Genomic DNA, 12,640 nt, shown 5'->3' with positions numbered 1-12,640 from the left:
ACCGCCTTGTCAAATGAATTCGAAGTTATCTTGTTTAAAAAGAATAAATCCTATTTGTTGGCAATTCAGTGAATCTCTTTGAGACTTGGCGGTTGGCAACTATGTTTGGATAAATGGAAAATTATTTCTTTTTTTTTTTTTTTTGTGAGTTTTGATGTTAGACTTTTGAAACTATTTTGTCTTTTATACTTCTCGAGTGCCAATTTTTACTTTCCAAAGGCTCTTCAAGCTCTCAAAGACGGACCATTGGAAAATGTTAAATATTTCCGGATTTTTTTTTTTTCAGTATGATTTTGGTTATAACTTCTTGTTCTTTTTAAAAGTTAATATTAATACTAATAATCTATGGTTATGGTTTATATTTTAATTTCATCTCTAAAATGAAGGTTTTAAGTTGTAATTTTCTAATTCCAAAAATTTTTCTCGAAAGAAGAAAAGGCTTAAAAAACTATTAATGAAAAGAATAAATCTGTCAATGTGAACAAAGTAGGTAGACAACTTGGAATTTGGGTGTTCTAAATGCATTATCAAATTTTTTATATACATCTCTATTTTTTTTTTCAAAAATATTCAGATGCCAAATATCAATTTTAATATTTAGTAAATGATAAAAATATCTTTAATAGCATATATACTTAAAAATTACCTTGTATTTCTCATAAATGAATTTTTTATAATTATAGTATATTTTCATAAATTCATTTTTAAGAAAATAATATAATTTCAAAAATAAATTATCAAAAATAAAACACACTTCTCAAATAATCTATTTTGAAGAATTATATTATTTTCTCGGAAGTGAATTTCTGAAAGTCATCCTATATTCTCAAAAATCCATTTCTAAAAATACATAAAATTTTTAAATATATATTTAATTATAAATTTTTTAATAACGAAAAAATCAAAATCTTTAATCTTTGGACTATTACAAAAATATTATTAATAGACTGACAAATTGGACAATAAAGACTAGCAGTCAAAAAATTAAATATTATTAGATTTATCAATCTACTGATAATATTGTCAGTAACGATATTTTATAAAGTGTTCAAACTCGTACTAGCATACATGCACACATAAGAGTTATTGATGTGGCAATTCTGCTTTAATCATATGTGCAAATGAAAGAGGCAAGTTCCCAAGCATGCACGATATAAAATAATGTTTTTAGCTTTTTAAAAATTCAAAAGAAAGAACAGGTTTATACTGTATATGTTAAGAACATTAGTTTCAATTTTATTCGCATACATAATCAAGTAAATGAGTTCATAAATGTATGATTAAGGTTTTGATTAAAAGTAAAGAGAAAAAAATAGACAAAAGATAAGAATAGAAAATAAAAAATAAAGGGTGAGGTGTATTTAGTAGAAATAAAAAAATAAAATTCAAATTTGAGATGTATATAGAAGGAAGATGTATATAAAATTAAATAAGGTGTAAATGAAATTCTCCTTTGATATTTATATGATCATTATTTGGATAAATTTCATTAAAATCTTTAATTTTTTATTATAATTTCATTTTAGATTTTGTTTTATGAATTGTTTCATTTAAATCTATGATCTTTTAAAATAATTCCATTTAGCTTCTTTGTTATTTTATTAATATTCACGTAAAATACCAATTGCCAAATTAAAATGAAGTCATTTTTAAAAAATTAAGTCATTTTAAAAAGATTAAGGATTCAAATGAAACAATAAAAAATTAAAATTAAAGTAAAATTGAAATAAATTATTAGAGAACATAAGTGAAATATATGTTTTATCTAAATTAAGCGAAACACCTTGAGCAAAAGTTTTTTCTTTTGATGACAAAGGCAACAAAACAAGCATTTACAATCAACAGCTACTACTTAAAAATAAACAGCTTTAAAATAAAAAAAAATGCTTTTTTTTTTAAAATTTAGCCGTATAGTATTCTTAAATTTCACTTGGTACATTCTCTGTTTGAATCAATTCAAATAAATTTATTTATAAAATATAATAAATTCATTAAAAAAATGTAATTTTTTTTTTAATTTCGCAGTAAGATATTCCTGACTTCATCTAGTACATTACCTCTATAAACCAATCCAAATAAATTCTTACACTCCAAACTTAACAAATTCATAAAAAAGTTCCTCCGGATAACCTCCAATAAATTCCAACGGACTAACATACTTTAAGTTGCATCTAGTTGTGATAATTTGATCCAACGGCTATAGTATCCGGTCTTGCTTTGGATCCTGTGGCCATGAAATAATGTCAGTTCTCAATGTATTAAAACCTGTACTTAACTTTCTTCAGTTTCTCGTACTCGTCGTTCTTGTTATCGACTTCCACTTTCAGACATCCTCTCCCTCTCTTCGCTCTCTTATTTCACCGTCAGGTAAGTTTTACCTTTTTTACTCTCTCATTGGACAGCAAATAGCAATTTTCGATTTTGGGTTTTCTAATTGATTTAACTTTTCTTTCCTATTTTTCTTTCTTTTTTTTTTATTCTCTTCAATTTTTTGATTAGTTTTAATTGCTTGCTGATCGAAATTTATGAATTTTGAGAAAAAAATGAACGGGAATGGGCATTCGCACTGTGAAGGCGAGGGTGATTTAAAGTTTATTGTCTCTGAAACCAAACACAGCCCTGATGTTTAGCCATCATTTTTTGATTTTCGATTTCCTGTCTTCTGATCGCGAGTGATTTTCATGATCTTAGATTATAAGGAACAAAACCCACTCAATGGATTTAAGTTTTTATTTTCTTTTGATTGCTCGCTAACCAAACAGCATCTAGGGTTTTGATTTAGCGATCTCCGCTCCCAAATCACAATCAATGATCTCTAGCGTTTAACATCGAATGTACTTGAAGGAACCAATTTGGGGATCCGGTTTCATGTGTATAGCAAAATTTGCATATGGTGATACCTGCAATAATAGCGGAATCGGAAATAAAATAAGCAGACTATTGCTTTAGAAGTTTTTCTAGGAGATATTCATACTTCTGATAAAGCTTGAGTATGGATGCGTGCATGGACTTCTAGTTACTTATAGTTTCTTTAATTACTTTAGGGCTTGTTTTTGTGGTTACTTAGAGTTTGGCTTATGTTGTTGAATTAATTGTAGATGGATTGGCAAGGGCAAAAGTTAGCTGAGCAGATAATGCAGATAATGCTGTTGGGGTTTGCGATGATTGCATTTGTTGCAGGTTATGTTTTGGGATCGTTTCAAATGATGATTCTCCTATATGCCGGTGGTGTGACTCTCACCACATTGATTACTGTTCCAAATTGGCGTTTCTTCAACCGCCACCCACTCAATTGGTTGGATCCCAGTGAAGCTGAGAAGTATCCCAAGCCACAGGTGGCTGTGAGTTCGAAGAAGAAAGCGATCAAGAAGTAGGGTCGTTTTAACTTGATTTTATCATCATTAGAGTTCGCTAGGGGGTGAATTGATGTTTTCTTCCTTTATGTGCATCAATGGATACTGTAATCTACTTGATTTCTCCTAATTTTTTGAACTATGAAAACAATTAGTTGAAGAGAGTACTTCTTATGCATCCCTTTCCCTTCCTTCTTGACGCCTTTAATATATTACATAATTGCTTTGCTATCAAATACTGGAAGCGGAGATGGGAATTTCTTTTTATTCTTTGGTTGTGATTTAAATTTCCTTGATTTAATTGTGGTGGCTCTTAAATTTTGTTGGCTTTGGAGAACCTAGGACCCCATTTGCGGCAGCTGAGGACAATTAATTTGAATATCTGTTGTCTTTGTAGATGGTATTGAGCAAAAAAGCTTCTGTTTTGCTGGCTGCAGAAACATGAAGATGATTTAAAGCTTCTTTTTTATTAGGATAAGTTGGGCAATGGTTTTTTGGAGCATGCGCTTGGAAATAGAATCTGCTGCCCAGCATGTTTGTTCAAATCGGTTGGACATTCACATTTTTCCGCGACCATGAACCTTTAGCGATAATCAACATAACTGATAGGACACTTTTCTTGCTACTTCAATGGTAATCTTACAGCAATGGAATGTACAGGTGGTTTGGGCTTTTAAAGTGACGGCCAACTGAAGTCCAAGTTTCCAACCACGACAAAAAATAAATCTCAGGCAGTTACGAAAAACCATAAAAAGAAATTACTCGCCCCGGAAATCAAATTTAGACTTTATATGAGTGAAGTATTAATCATTATCAATTCAACCAATCCTTAACTTCCGTTGGCGTCAACCCTCGCTTGACGTATAATCACTGGATTAGAACATATTTTTGGGGTCAACTAAGAATTAATGATCCTTTGGTGCGCCAAGGACTCTTAACTCTGTTCTTACGGATAAAGTTGTCTACAAAGTCCAATGTATTTAATTTGATTTTGTATTTATTGGTTGCCTAAGATAAATGCAGAGGGAGTATAAGAATCTAGCGAGCCACTTTTTTTTTTGGATTAATGTTATAAATGATGTTTAAATTATATCAAAATATTTAATATGACATTTGAATTTTATAAATATATAATATAATATTTAAATTATAAATTTATTAATAAATGTGACATTCATCCTAACTATTTAAAATTGATACATGACGTACAAATAATAATTATCTAAATATCATATTAATTAATAAATTTATAATTCAAAAATTATATTATAAATTTTTAAAATTCAAATATCATATTAAATATTTTATTATAATTTAAGAATCATTATCTATTTTTTATATAAAAAAATGTAATTTAAAAATAAAAAAAGAAATTATAAATATTTAAATTCAAAATTCAAATTTATCATTATTTTTAAATGTATTTATATGAATTAATTAAATTTAATTATAGATTTAATAAGCGAATAATTTAAATTTACTATTAAATCATGCAATAAAAACCAAGTTACACCAATGAAAATAAATAAACTTGTATAAGAATCGAAATTTGGACAACATAGCTATCTCAGATCCCAATCTTAAAATGAAATAGTCTCCCCTCACTTTTTTTTTTTAATTAGACTATATATATATATATATATATAAACTTTCTAGGAAAAACTTCGTATAGCGACGTGAGGTTCAAAATGTTACACTGTTGAAAAGGTCAAAAATTATACGGTTGAAAAGGTAAGCAGGCAATTGGTTTTTGTTTAGTGGCCATATATCATAGAATAAACATGAGTTATTAATTTGAGTGGTAAGTGGTTCAAATTTTTTAAAATAAAATTTGAGTTTTAAATCTTATAAATAAAAAAAATTTATTTTTTTATGAGATTTAATTTAATTTAATTTAAAATTATTCGAAATTTAAAATAATTATCGAACATTAAAATATTTAGATAATAAAAATGAAATTTCCGATCCTTGATGTGATGGATCAGCGTCGGATGTGACAATGAGGTCAAATAAAAAAAAAACTTGTGAACCATATTCAACGGGGGCAGGGGCACCTGTTTGACCCAAAATTAAAAATATTACTAGAAGATAAGATCAAACTCCCCTGCCAAGAAAAAATTGGAGAAAATAATTATTTGTTTGCAAGGTTTTATCAGGCATTTTTTTTAATGATTGAAGTTATCAAAAATTATATTTTAATTATTAAAAGTAAAAATTCAGTAAATATTTAATTTTTTTTATTCATGATTTGAATTAATTGTGGTCTAAACTGAAGTGTTATCATTCACGTGCTTACCAAACCTACTCTTTTTAATTCCCGATTGGCTCGCTTTCAGTTAGCATTCTGGTCTTTGAACCCATTTCTTCTTGTTTAGGCTTTAACCTATAAACGAGAAAATCAGATAATGACAGCGTTCTATAAAAATGATATTCCCTCTATCAAATAATTATTGTTTTTATTAAATTAATTCAATTTGATCATTATTTTTAATAAAATAATAAAATTTTAAAAATAAGATTTATAAACTAGGAATTTCAAATTTTTTTAAATATATTTTTAAAAATTATATTTTAAAAATAAGATCAAAATAAAATAATTTTGACTAAAAAATAATAAAAAATAATTATTTTGAGAGGAAAGGAGTAATTATTTAGCACTTTGGGAGAGCATGTGAAGTGATGCATTAAACGGAAATAAGAAGCAACTTGGCAATGACATTTCTATATGAAAATTGGAATAAAGAAAAGAATGGCACATAAACTTTGTATATTGTCCTTTTTTTTCATTTTTTATTTTCAATTTGAAGTTGGATACTTCAGGGCAAATGTGGGTGGAAACGCTATAATTGTTCTCAGCACGAAGGCACCATTCCCTCGCACAGCTATCCTGATTCCTGAACCAATTATAGATTTTAGAGCTGGCCAGGCCTCCATCACTATGCCCGACAACGCCTCTCTTTATTTCCTTTTCAAAATACCAAGATAACCAAAAACTGGCCCCACTTTGGTCCCACCAAGATCCAAGTCGCCCATTTGCCGTCAACTTCGACCCGACTCCACCACCCTTGACCAACTATTCCAACAAGGCACCAACCCTCTCCGTACAGATAAACAAACCTTTTTATCTTCTCACAAAACGAGCCCACGCATTTTAACGGAAATTACGTCAATGCTTATGCCATACACCACACACGTAAATAAACTGCTCTGTTGAAGGCGTCGTGGATTTAGGTTGTCGACTAGGGGCGACCACGAACGTGCACATCCAAAGCTCTATGCCAAGGAATTTAATTTAACATCCCATGTCTCAGGATTAATCGTTAACCATTCAGAGAGTGAAGATGCTGGAAAAGTCCATGGCATGAATGGAATGCCGACTCCAAGTGAATCTCTTCGACTTTGATTGTTTTATCTTGGGATACCACAGATATTGTATATGGTGAACCCTGCCAGCAGCCAAAACAGAAACCTTGGAAAATCATTCGTCCTTGTCAAACTCCTATATTCATGAAAACACCATCTATGGATTCTACTAGAAATGAAAGAAATATAGAATAAAAATAAAATATACACCACTTGTGCATTCTTCATCCTTATTTTAAAATTTTTATATTATATTTATTTATAGACTCATAATTAATAAATATTTTAAATATATCATTATCTTTATTTTGTGAGTATTTAACACGCATTTATAATCTTTATATCCATAATTTTTAAAAAATAATAATAAAAAACATAATTTTTTTATCTTACACATTTATACAATTTTTTAAATAAAAATATATTAATTTTATCTAATCTAAAATAAAATTTTATGTTATTTAATAAAAAATTTAGTTACTAAATATATATATATATATATATATAAGATATGAGGGATTTTATATTACCTATCTTCATTTTTTATCTCATAAAAAATTTAAAATTTATTCATTCTCATCTTAAAATTTAATATATATTTTAATATGTTTTTAAAATATAAATATATAACATAATAAATCTTAATAAATTTTTCTATAATATATGCATTTCATTTATTTGAAACGTTTGTAATCACTTCAGTCAGTGAAATATGCTAGAAAATTTACCATGTCAATGTTATCCAGCGTAAATCTTTTCTCACTCAAGTTCTTTTTAGTCCAAACATTTTCAGCACGTGATTTAATTATAAGTACGTTTATTTCTTACTAAGTGCTCATTTGAATTTTATCACATTTTTTATATGATATAATTAAATTTATTACATCATTAATTAATTTTAAATATTAATTTTAATAAAAAATTTTTATTAAAAAATTTTAATCATAATTATAATATTTATTATTATTATTTTTAATTTCATCACAATCAATTTTACTATCATCCAAATAATATTTGAACAAAAGAAATGCGAATTTCACTTCCTTAAAATAAATAATTTTGATAAAAAAATGAAAAATCTAACCGAAGTGGGATCCTTCAGCCAAAAAATAATAATAATAAAACCAACAAAGAATCGGCGTCGAACAATTACAAACCCCCAATAATTAGACCCAAAAAGTCTCTTCTCCCATTAGTCTAATTTGAACAAATAAATAGCAAACAATAGCAATTCCTTTGGTTTGGGAACACAATAACAACGCTGTGTCTTTCCGCCTCGGGTTGGGTAGGAATCTCATTACTGACGTGATAGCGCCCTGTCAGTTCGATCTTTGCTGCTATATTTATGCCTATACATATTTATAACTTCATCCCTTGCTCATCTGCATCAAAAAACACGCACCAATCTTCCTTCTCTGCTTATCTTATAACACAAACACATTATTTCCTATTTTCCAGGTAACCCTTTCTTTACATTATCTTCTAAACTATTTTTTTCTTCTGTTCTTTATCTCAGATCTATCTATCTTTTTTTTTTCATTTGTCTAAGCTGTTTTAGTGTTCATTATCAGATCTAATGTGTCTTAATATTTTGCTTTGAGGAGCACTCTGCTATTTGTTGTTTTTTTCCTAACCTTTCTTTTTCAGAGAATTTGGATTTCATTAATTTTTTGCTTGTACCAGTCCAGGATTCAATCAAGCTTTTTATTGATTACCCACGTCTTTGACTGCTCTAATTTGTTGACCTGCCCTTTTCTTTAATTTTTATATTTCTGTGATATGCTTATTATGATTGAGGAAATTATATTTGATCTCTCCATGATTTTTTTGCTTAAAAACTCATTTTATGATTTTAGCTATGGTTGATTTTTTTTTTTTTTTCAATTTAAGAGAAAAAGGCAGTAATCCTACATATATAGACAATATTTTACTTCAAGTTTTGGTTGGCTTTCACATTCTGTCTGGTAGGTGGGTAGGGTAGGTGAAATCGAGATCTGGGCTCTTAGACGTTAACTGAATATAATAAGGCCTTTGAGTTGTTGTTCTTCTCATTCGTCTATCTACCACTGCAAATAAACTAATGCTTTTTTCATCTGTGGTAATAAATGGCAACATGTTGGAGTTTAGTTTGGGATCATAGAGAGGAGGGTTTGTTTTACCAATATTAGTAATTTTTTTTTATTTTGTTCTTGTGATTGGCATTGGATGTTTCCAAGCAGTACGTGGGTGCTGCTACCTGCTATAAAAGTTTGGTCAAAATAAGTTGTGTATTTTGTAGAGAAAATGTTCTTGTTGCTGTCATGATTGACGTTATTAACTTCTTATTCTGTATGAATTGGGTTTGGCACAATTTAACTTGACTTTTTTTCAGTTTACTTTATATGTTCAGGTGATTACTGGCTCAATAAAAATGGAAGTAACTGGGGGCTAAAACTTGCTGAATTTTATGGCCTTCACAGGCATGATTTTTCTGACTTCTTTGACTATGATGCATAGATAAAATTCTTTCCTTGGTTTCCTATCTTTGTGCTAATTTCGTATAGTTTGCACTCTTGTATTTAGATATTTGGGTAATGTGTGGGCAAAGGAACGGGTACAGAGGCGTGCAGAGAACTTTACATAGTGCAACAGGAAGTAACTACCCAAAGAGCAGGGCCTCTGGCATGGAACCTGAATCAGACTGGACGAAGCATAGAGTATCCTCAGCATTCACAGCTCAAGTGATCCGTTCTGCAACATCGCTTATGCCTTGGTGCTGTAAAATCCCTATAGGTGATGGATTTCATGAGTTTCTTTAATTAGTTGATGAGCATTTAGAAATATTAACGCGTTCTTTGGGAGATATATTTGTTGTACCGAATACAAGAATCATCTGGAAAATGCCTTTTTTTGTGAGAGGAAAGAAGAGAATCACTGAAACCAATATGTGTCTCACCTCTCCGGTTAAACAAGATATACTGATTCATTCAAAAGGCAATCCTCATTCATCATCTCAGGCCACTGATGAATCAGACAGCGCACTGCTTCCAGGGCTTTCAGATGATGTGGCCAAGTATTGCCTTACTCTTGTTCCTCGTTCCAGCTTCCCCGCCATGGGTGGTGTATGCAAGAGGTGGAGGTCATTCATTCGAAGCAAAGAATTCTTAACAGAGCGAAGAATAGCTGGAATGCTTGAAGAGTGGCTTTATGTTCTAATTATGGATTCTGAAGGGAAGGAAAGCCACTGGGAGGTTTTGGATTGTTTGGGACAGAAACGTCGGCTGCTTCCACCAATGCCTGGACCTGCAAAAGTTGGGTTTGGGGTAGCTGTCCTTAATGGAAAGCTTCTTGTCATAGCAGGCTATTCGGTGATCAACAGGACTGCCTCCGCCTCGGCAGATGTTTACCAATATGATTCTTGCCTCAACAGGTTTGTTTTTGATTTGCACATTTAATATGAGGCTTGAAATTCTCCCTATGACTGGTTTTAAAAACTGAACCATTTTGGATACAGTGAAGAGGTTTAATCCTTTTTAATATTTTAATTTCTTTCAGCCAAAAGGTAGGTTATTAACTTAAAAGAGTTGGCGTAAAAACTGTTTCAATATCGATGTACAAAGTATGAAAAGGTAGGTTATCAATTTAAATTAAGGTTTCTTGAATGGCCCCTCTTGTTATATTGGTTTTAATGAATCTCAAATAGTTTAGCCTACCATTTTGAACAATTATCAAATTAACTAGTAATTTTTTTGGCCATCATCAGATTAACTTGTGATTAGTAATAGACAAGTAACTGCTTGTTGGTTGGGAAGTTGTTATATTATTTACTGGTTAGGACATTCAATAACTATTTGAAAGTCTTCATCTGTGTGAATTGACCACGGCTGACAATATGAATGGTCCCCAATTCCATGTTACTCTTAGAAACACCCTCCCATTTCCACTTCGCCCTGCCTAACAGGCGTGAAAAGAATTGCAACATGTTTCATTCTTGTTGGTTTTAACACATCTTCATGATTGCAGTTGGAGCAAATTAGCAGACCTGAATGTTGCTCGCTCTGATTTTGCTTGCGCAGAGGTAAATGGCGTTGTTTATGTTGTTGGAGGGTATGGGATTGAAGGTGAGTGCCTCTCCACTGCAGAGGTGTATGACCCCGACACTGATAACTGGACCCTTATTGAAAGTCTACGCCGACCACGCGGGGGTTGTTTTGCATGTGGATTGAATGGAAAACTTTATGTCTTGGGTGGAAGGTCAAGCTTCACTATCGGAAACTCAAGGTTTGTGGATGTGTACAACCCTGAGAAGCACACTTGGTATGAGATGAAGAATGGTTGTGTCATGGTCACTGCCCATGCTGTGCTAGAGAAGAAGCTTTTCTGCATGGAGTGGAAGAACCAGCGGAAGCTGGCAATCTTCAACCCGGAGGACAATTCCTGGAAGATGGTTTCTGTTCCGTTGACAGGGAGCACAAATATAGGGTTTCGTTTCGGTATATTCGATGGAAAACTTTTACTATTCTCAGTGGAGGGAGACCCTGGTTACCATACCCTTTTGTATGATCCAAATGCAGCCCCTGGTTTAGAATGGCAGACTTCTGATATAAAGCCTTCTGGTTTGTGCCTTTGCAGTGTGACAATCAAAGCTTGAAAGAATCACTGTCTGATAATTAAGAATCTCCATCAAGTCCAGAATGCCTCTGTCCATGTGCAAAGAATCTTCTCATTAAGTTCATTTGACTGTATTAAGTTTTTTATGGCAATTTATTTGTACGGGAACAATGAACATGTCATTGTCAGGTTCCAAAACTTTCTGTTAGATTATCTTGCTGATGTTGAACTAATTAATTTGATTTCTGTTTACAATTTTATTTTCCTGGTTGATAATACTCTTTTAATCTGTAGACTTCCGTCCTGCCCTTAGTTTATATGCTCGAGTATTGTTAAAATAAAAATTACACTAGCAGCGGCATGGATTGGAATATACAGATTCGGCTGGTTCCTGCTAGGGGAAAACGACTATTGGGTGTATAAAAAATTTTGACTAAACGCCACTGAGCGTCCAGTGGAATGAATACGTATTGGCATTACTTTTGAGCTGGTCATGATGATTTGATTATTAATGATTTAAATTATTATATTTAATGTAACATTATAATATTATTGTTAATTTTAAATTATTATTTTTGATATTATATAAGAAAAATCTGTCAAAATAAAACATTCAAAATAATTTTACTATTAATAATAAAAGTACTTAAAAGAAAGCAACAATTTTAATTTTTATTAAATAAATAATTTATAAAATAAGAATTTATTGTTTTACAGAAATTTGTAAGATATTAAATATGAATATAATTCAAAGTTATTAACATATTTACATGTAACGATTATATAAATTGTCTTAATAAAATTATTAAAAATAGAAGGTTACTTATAAAAATTAAAATTTAAGATAGAATATATTTGGGTAGACACAATTTCAAGAATAAATTTATTTTAAAATAATTTGAAAGATCATTTTTTTTTCATCTAAGCTTTTCGCCTTTTTAGATTGAATTTAAATCATTCTACAAGTAATGATAGAATCACTTTTGATAATTTAATATATTACCACATAAAATTTTCAAATTACTCTATTTTTAGAAGATTACTCACACCAAATGTCACTTAAACCTAATTTAATATTATTGGTATGGTTTAAGAAAAACTTAATTTGAAAAAATGTGTTTAAAAATGTAATTTAAAAATGTAATTATTTAATATTAATGTAAAAAAAATATTATTGATGTATTGAAATGTCCAAAAAATAATAAAAATAGACAAGTAATTTTAAGTTACTGCAAAAACAAGCTCTTTAGCCAAAAACTCGTTTGCACCTCAATGGTAAACCGATTTCAAAGGCACGTTTGGCTTTGACTTACTTTATAGAATAAAATAAAATA

The 12,640-nt window shown here is 30.2% G+C and overlaps 2 protein-coding genes across 3 annotated transcripts; both read left to right on the top strand.

Annotated features, from left to right (window-relative positions):
• The first annotated feature begins 2,166 nt into the window (after positions 1-2,166).
• On the top strand, positions 2,167-3,531 carry LOC111317481 (signal peptidase complex subunit 1-like). Of its 2 annotated transcripts, none has more exons than XM_089753256.1 (2): positions 2,167-2,367; positions 3,181-3,531. In XM_089753256.1, exons 1-2 carry the CDS (start codon positions 2,241-2,243, stop codon positions 3,372-3,374), a joined length of 321 nt encoding a protein of 106 aa, XP_089609382.1. In that variant the 5' UTR covers positions 2,167-2,240; the 3' UTR covers positions 3,375-3,531. The 2 variants fall into 2 exon arrangements, with proteins under 2 accessions (XP_089609382.1, XP_022775647.1); XM_022919912.2 differs by having other exon boundaries at positions 2,208-2,367; positions 3,099-3,531.
• A 5,747-nt stretch (positions 3,532-9,278) lies between these two features.
• On the top strand, positions 9,279-11,561 carry LOC111317991 (F-box/kelch-repeat protein At1g67480-like). The gene is made up of 2 exons (XM_022920579.2): positions 9,279-10,125; positions 10,719-11,561. Exons 1-2 carry the CDS (start codon positions 9,596-9,598, stop codon positions 11,344-11,346), a joined length of 1,158 nt encoding a protein of 385 aa, XP_022776314.2. The 5' UTR covers positions 9,279-9,595; the 3' UTR covers positions 11,347-11,561.
• Positions 11,562-12,640: the final 1,079 nt, after the last annotated feature.

This window comes from Durio zibethinus, chromosome 2 (assembly GCF_047325235.1).
Source record: "Durio zibethinus cultivar Kanyao isolate XHJ-2024 chromosome 2, ASM4732523v1, whole genome shotgun sequence".
Taxonomy (NCBI): Eukaryota; Viridiplantae; Streptophyta; class Magnoliopsida; order Malvales; family Malvaceae; genus Durio; species Durio zibethinus.
Note: the sequence above shows the minus strand (reverse complement) of the source record. Positions and strands in the feature narration are given on the sequence as shown.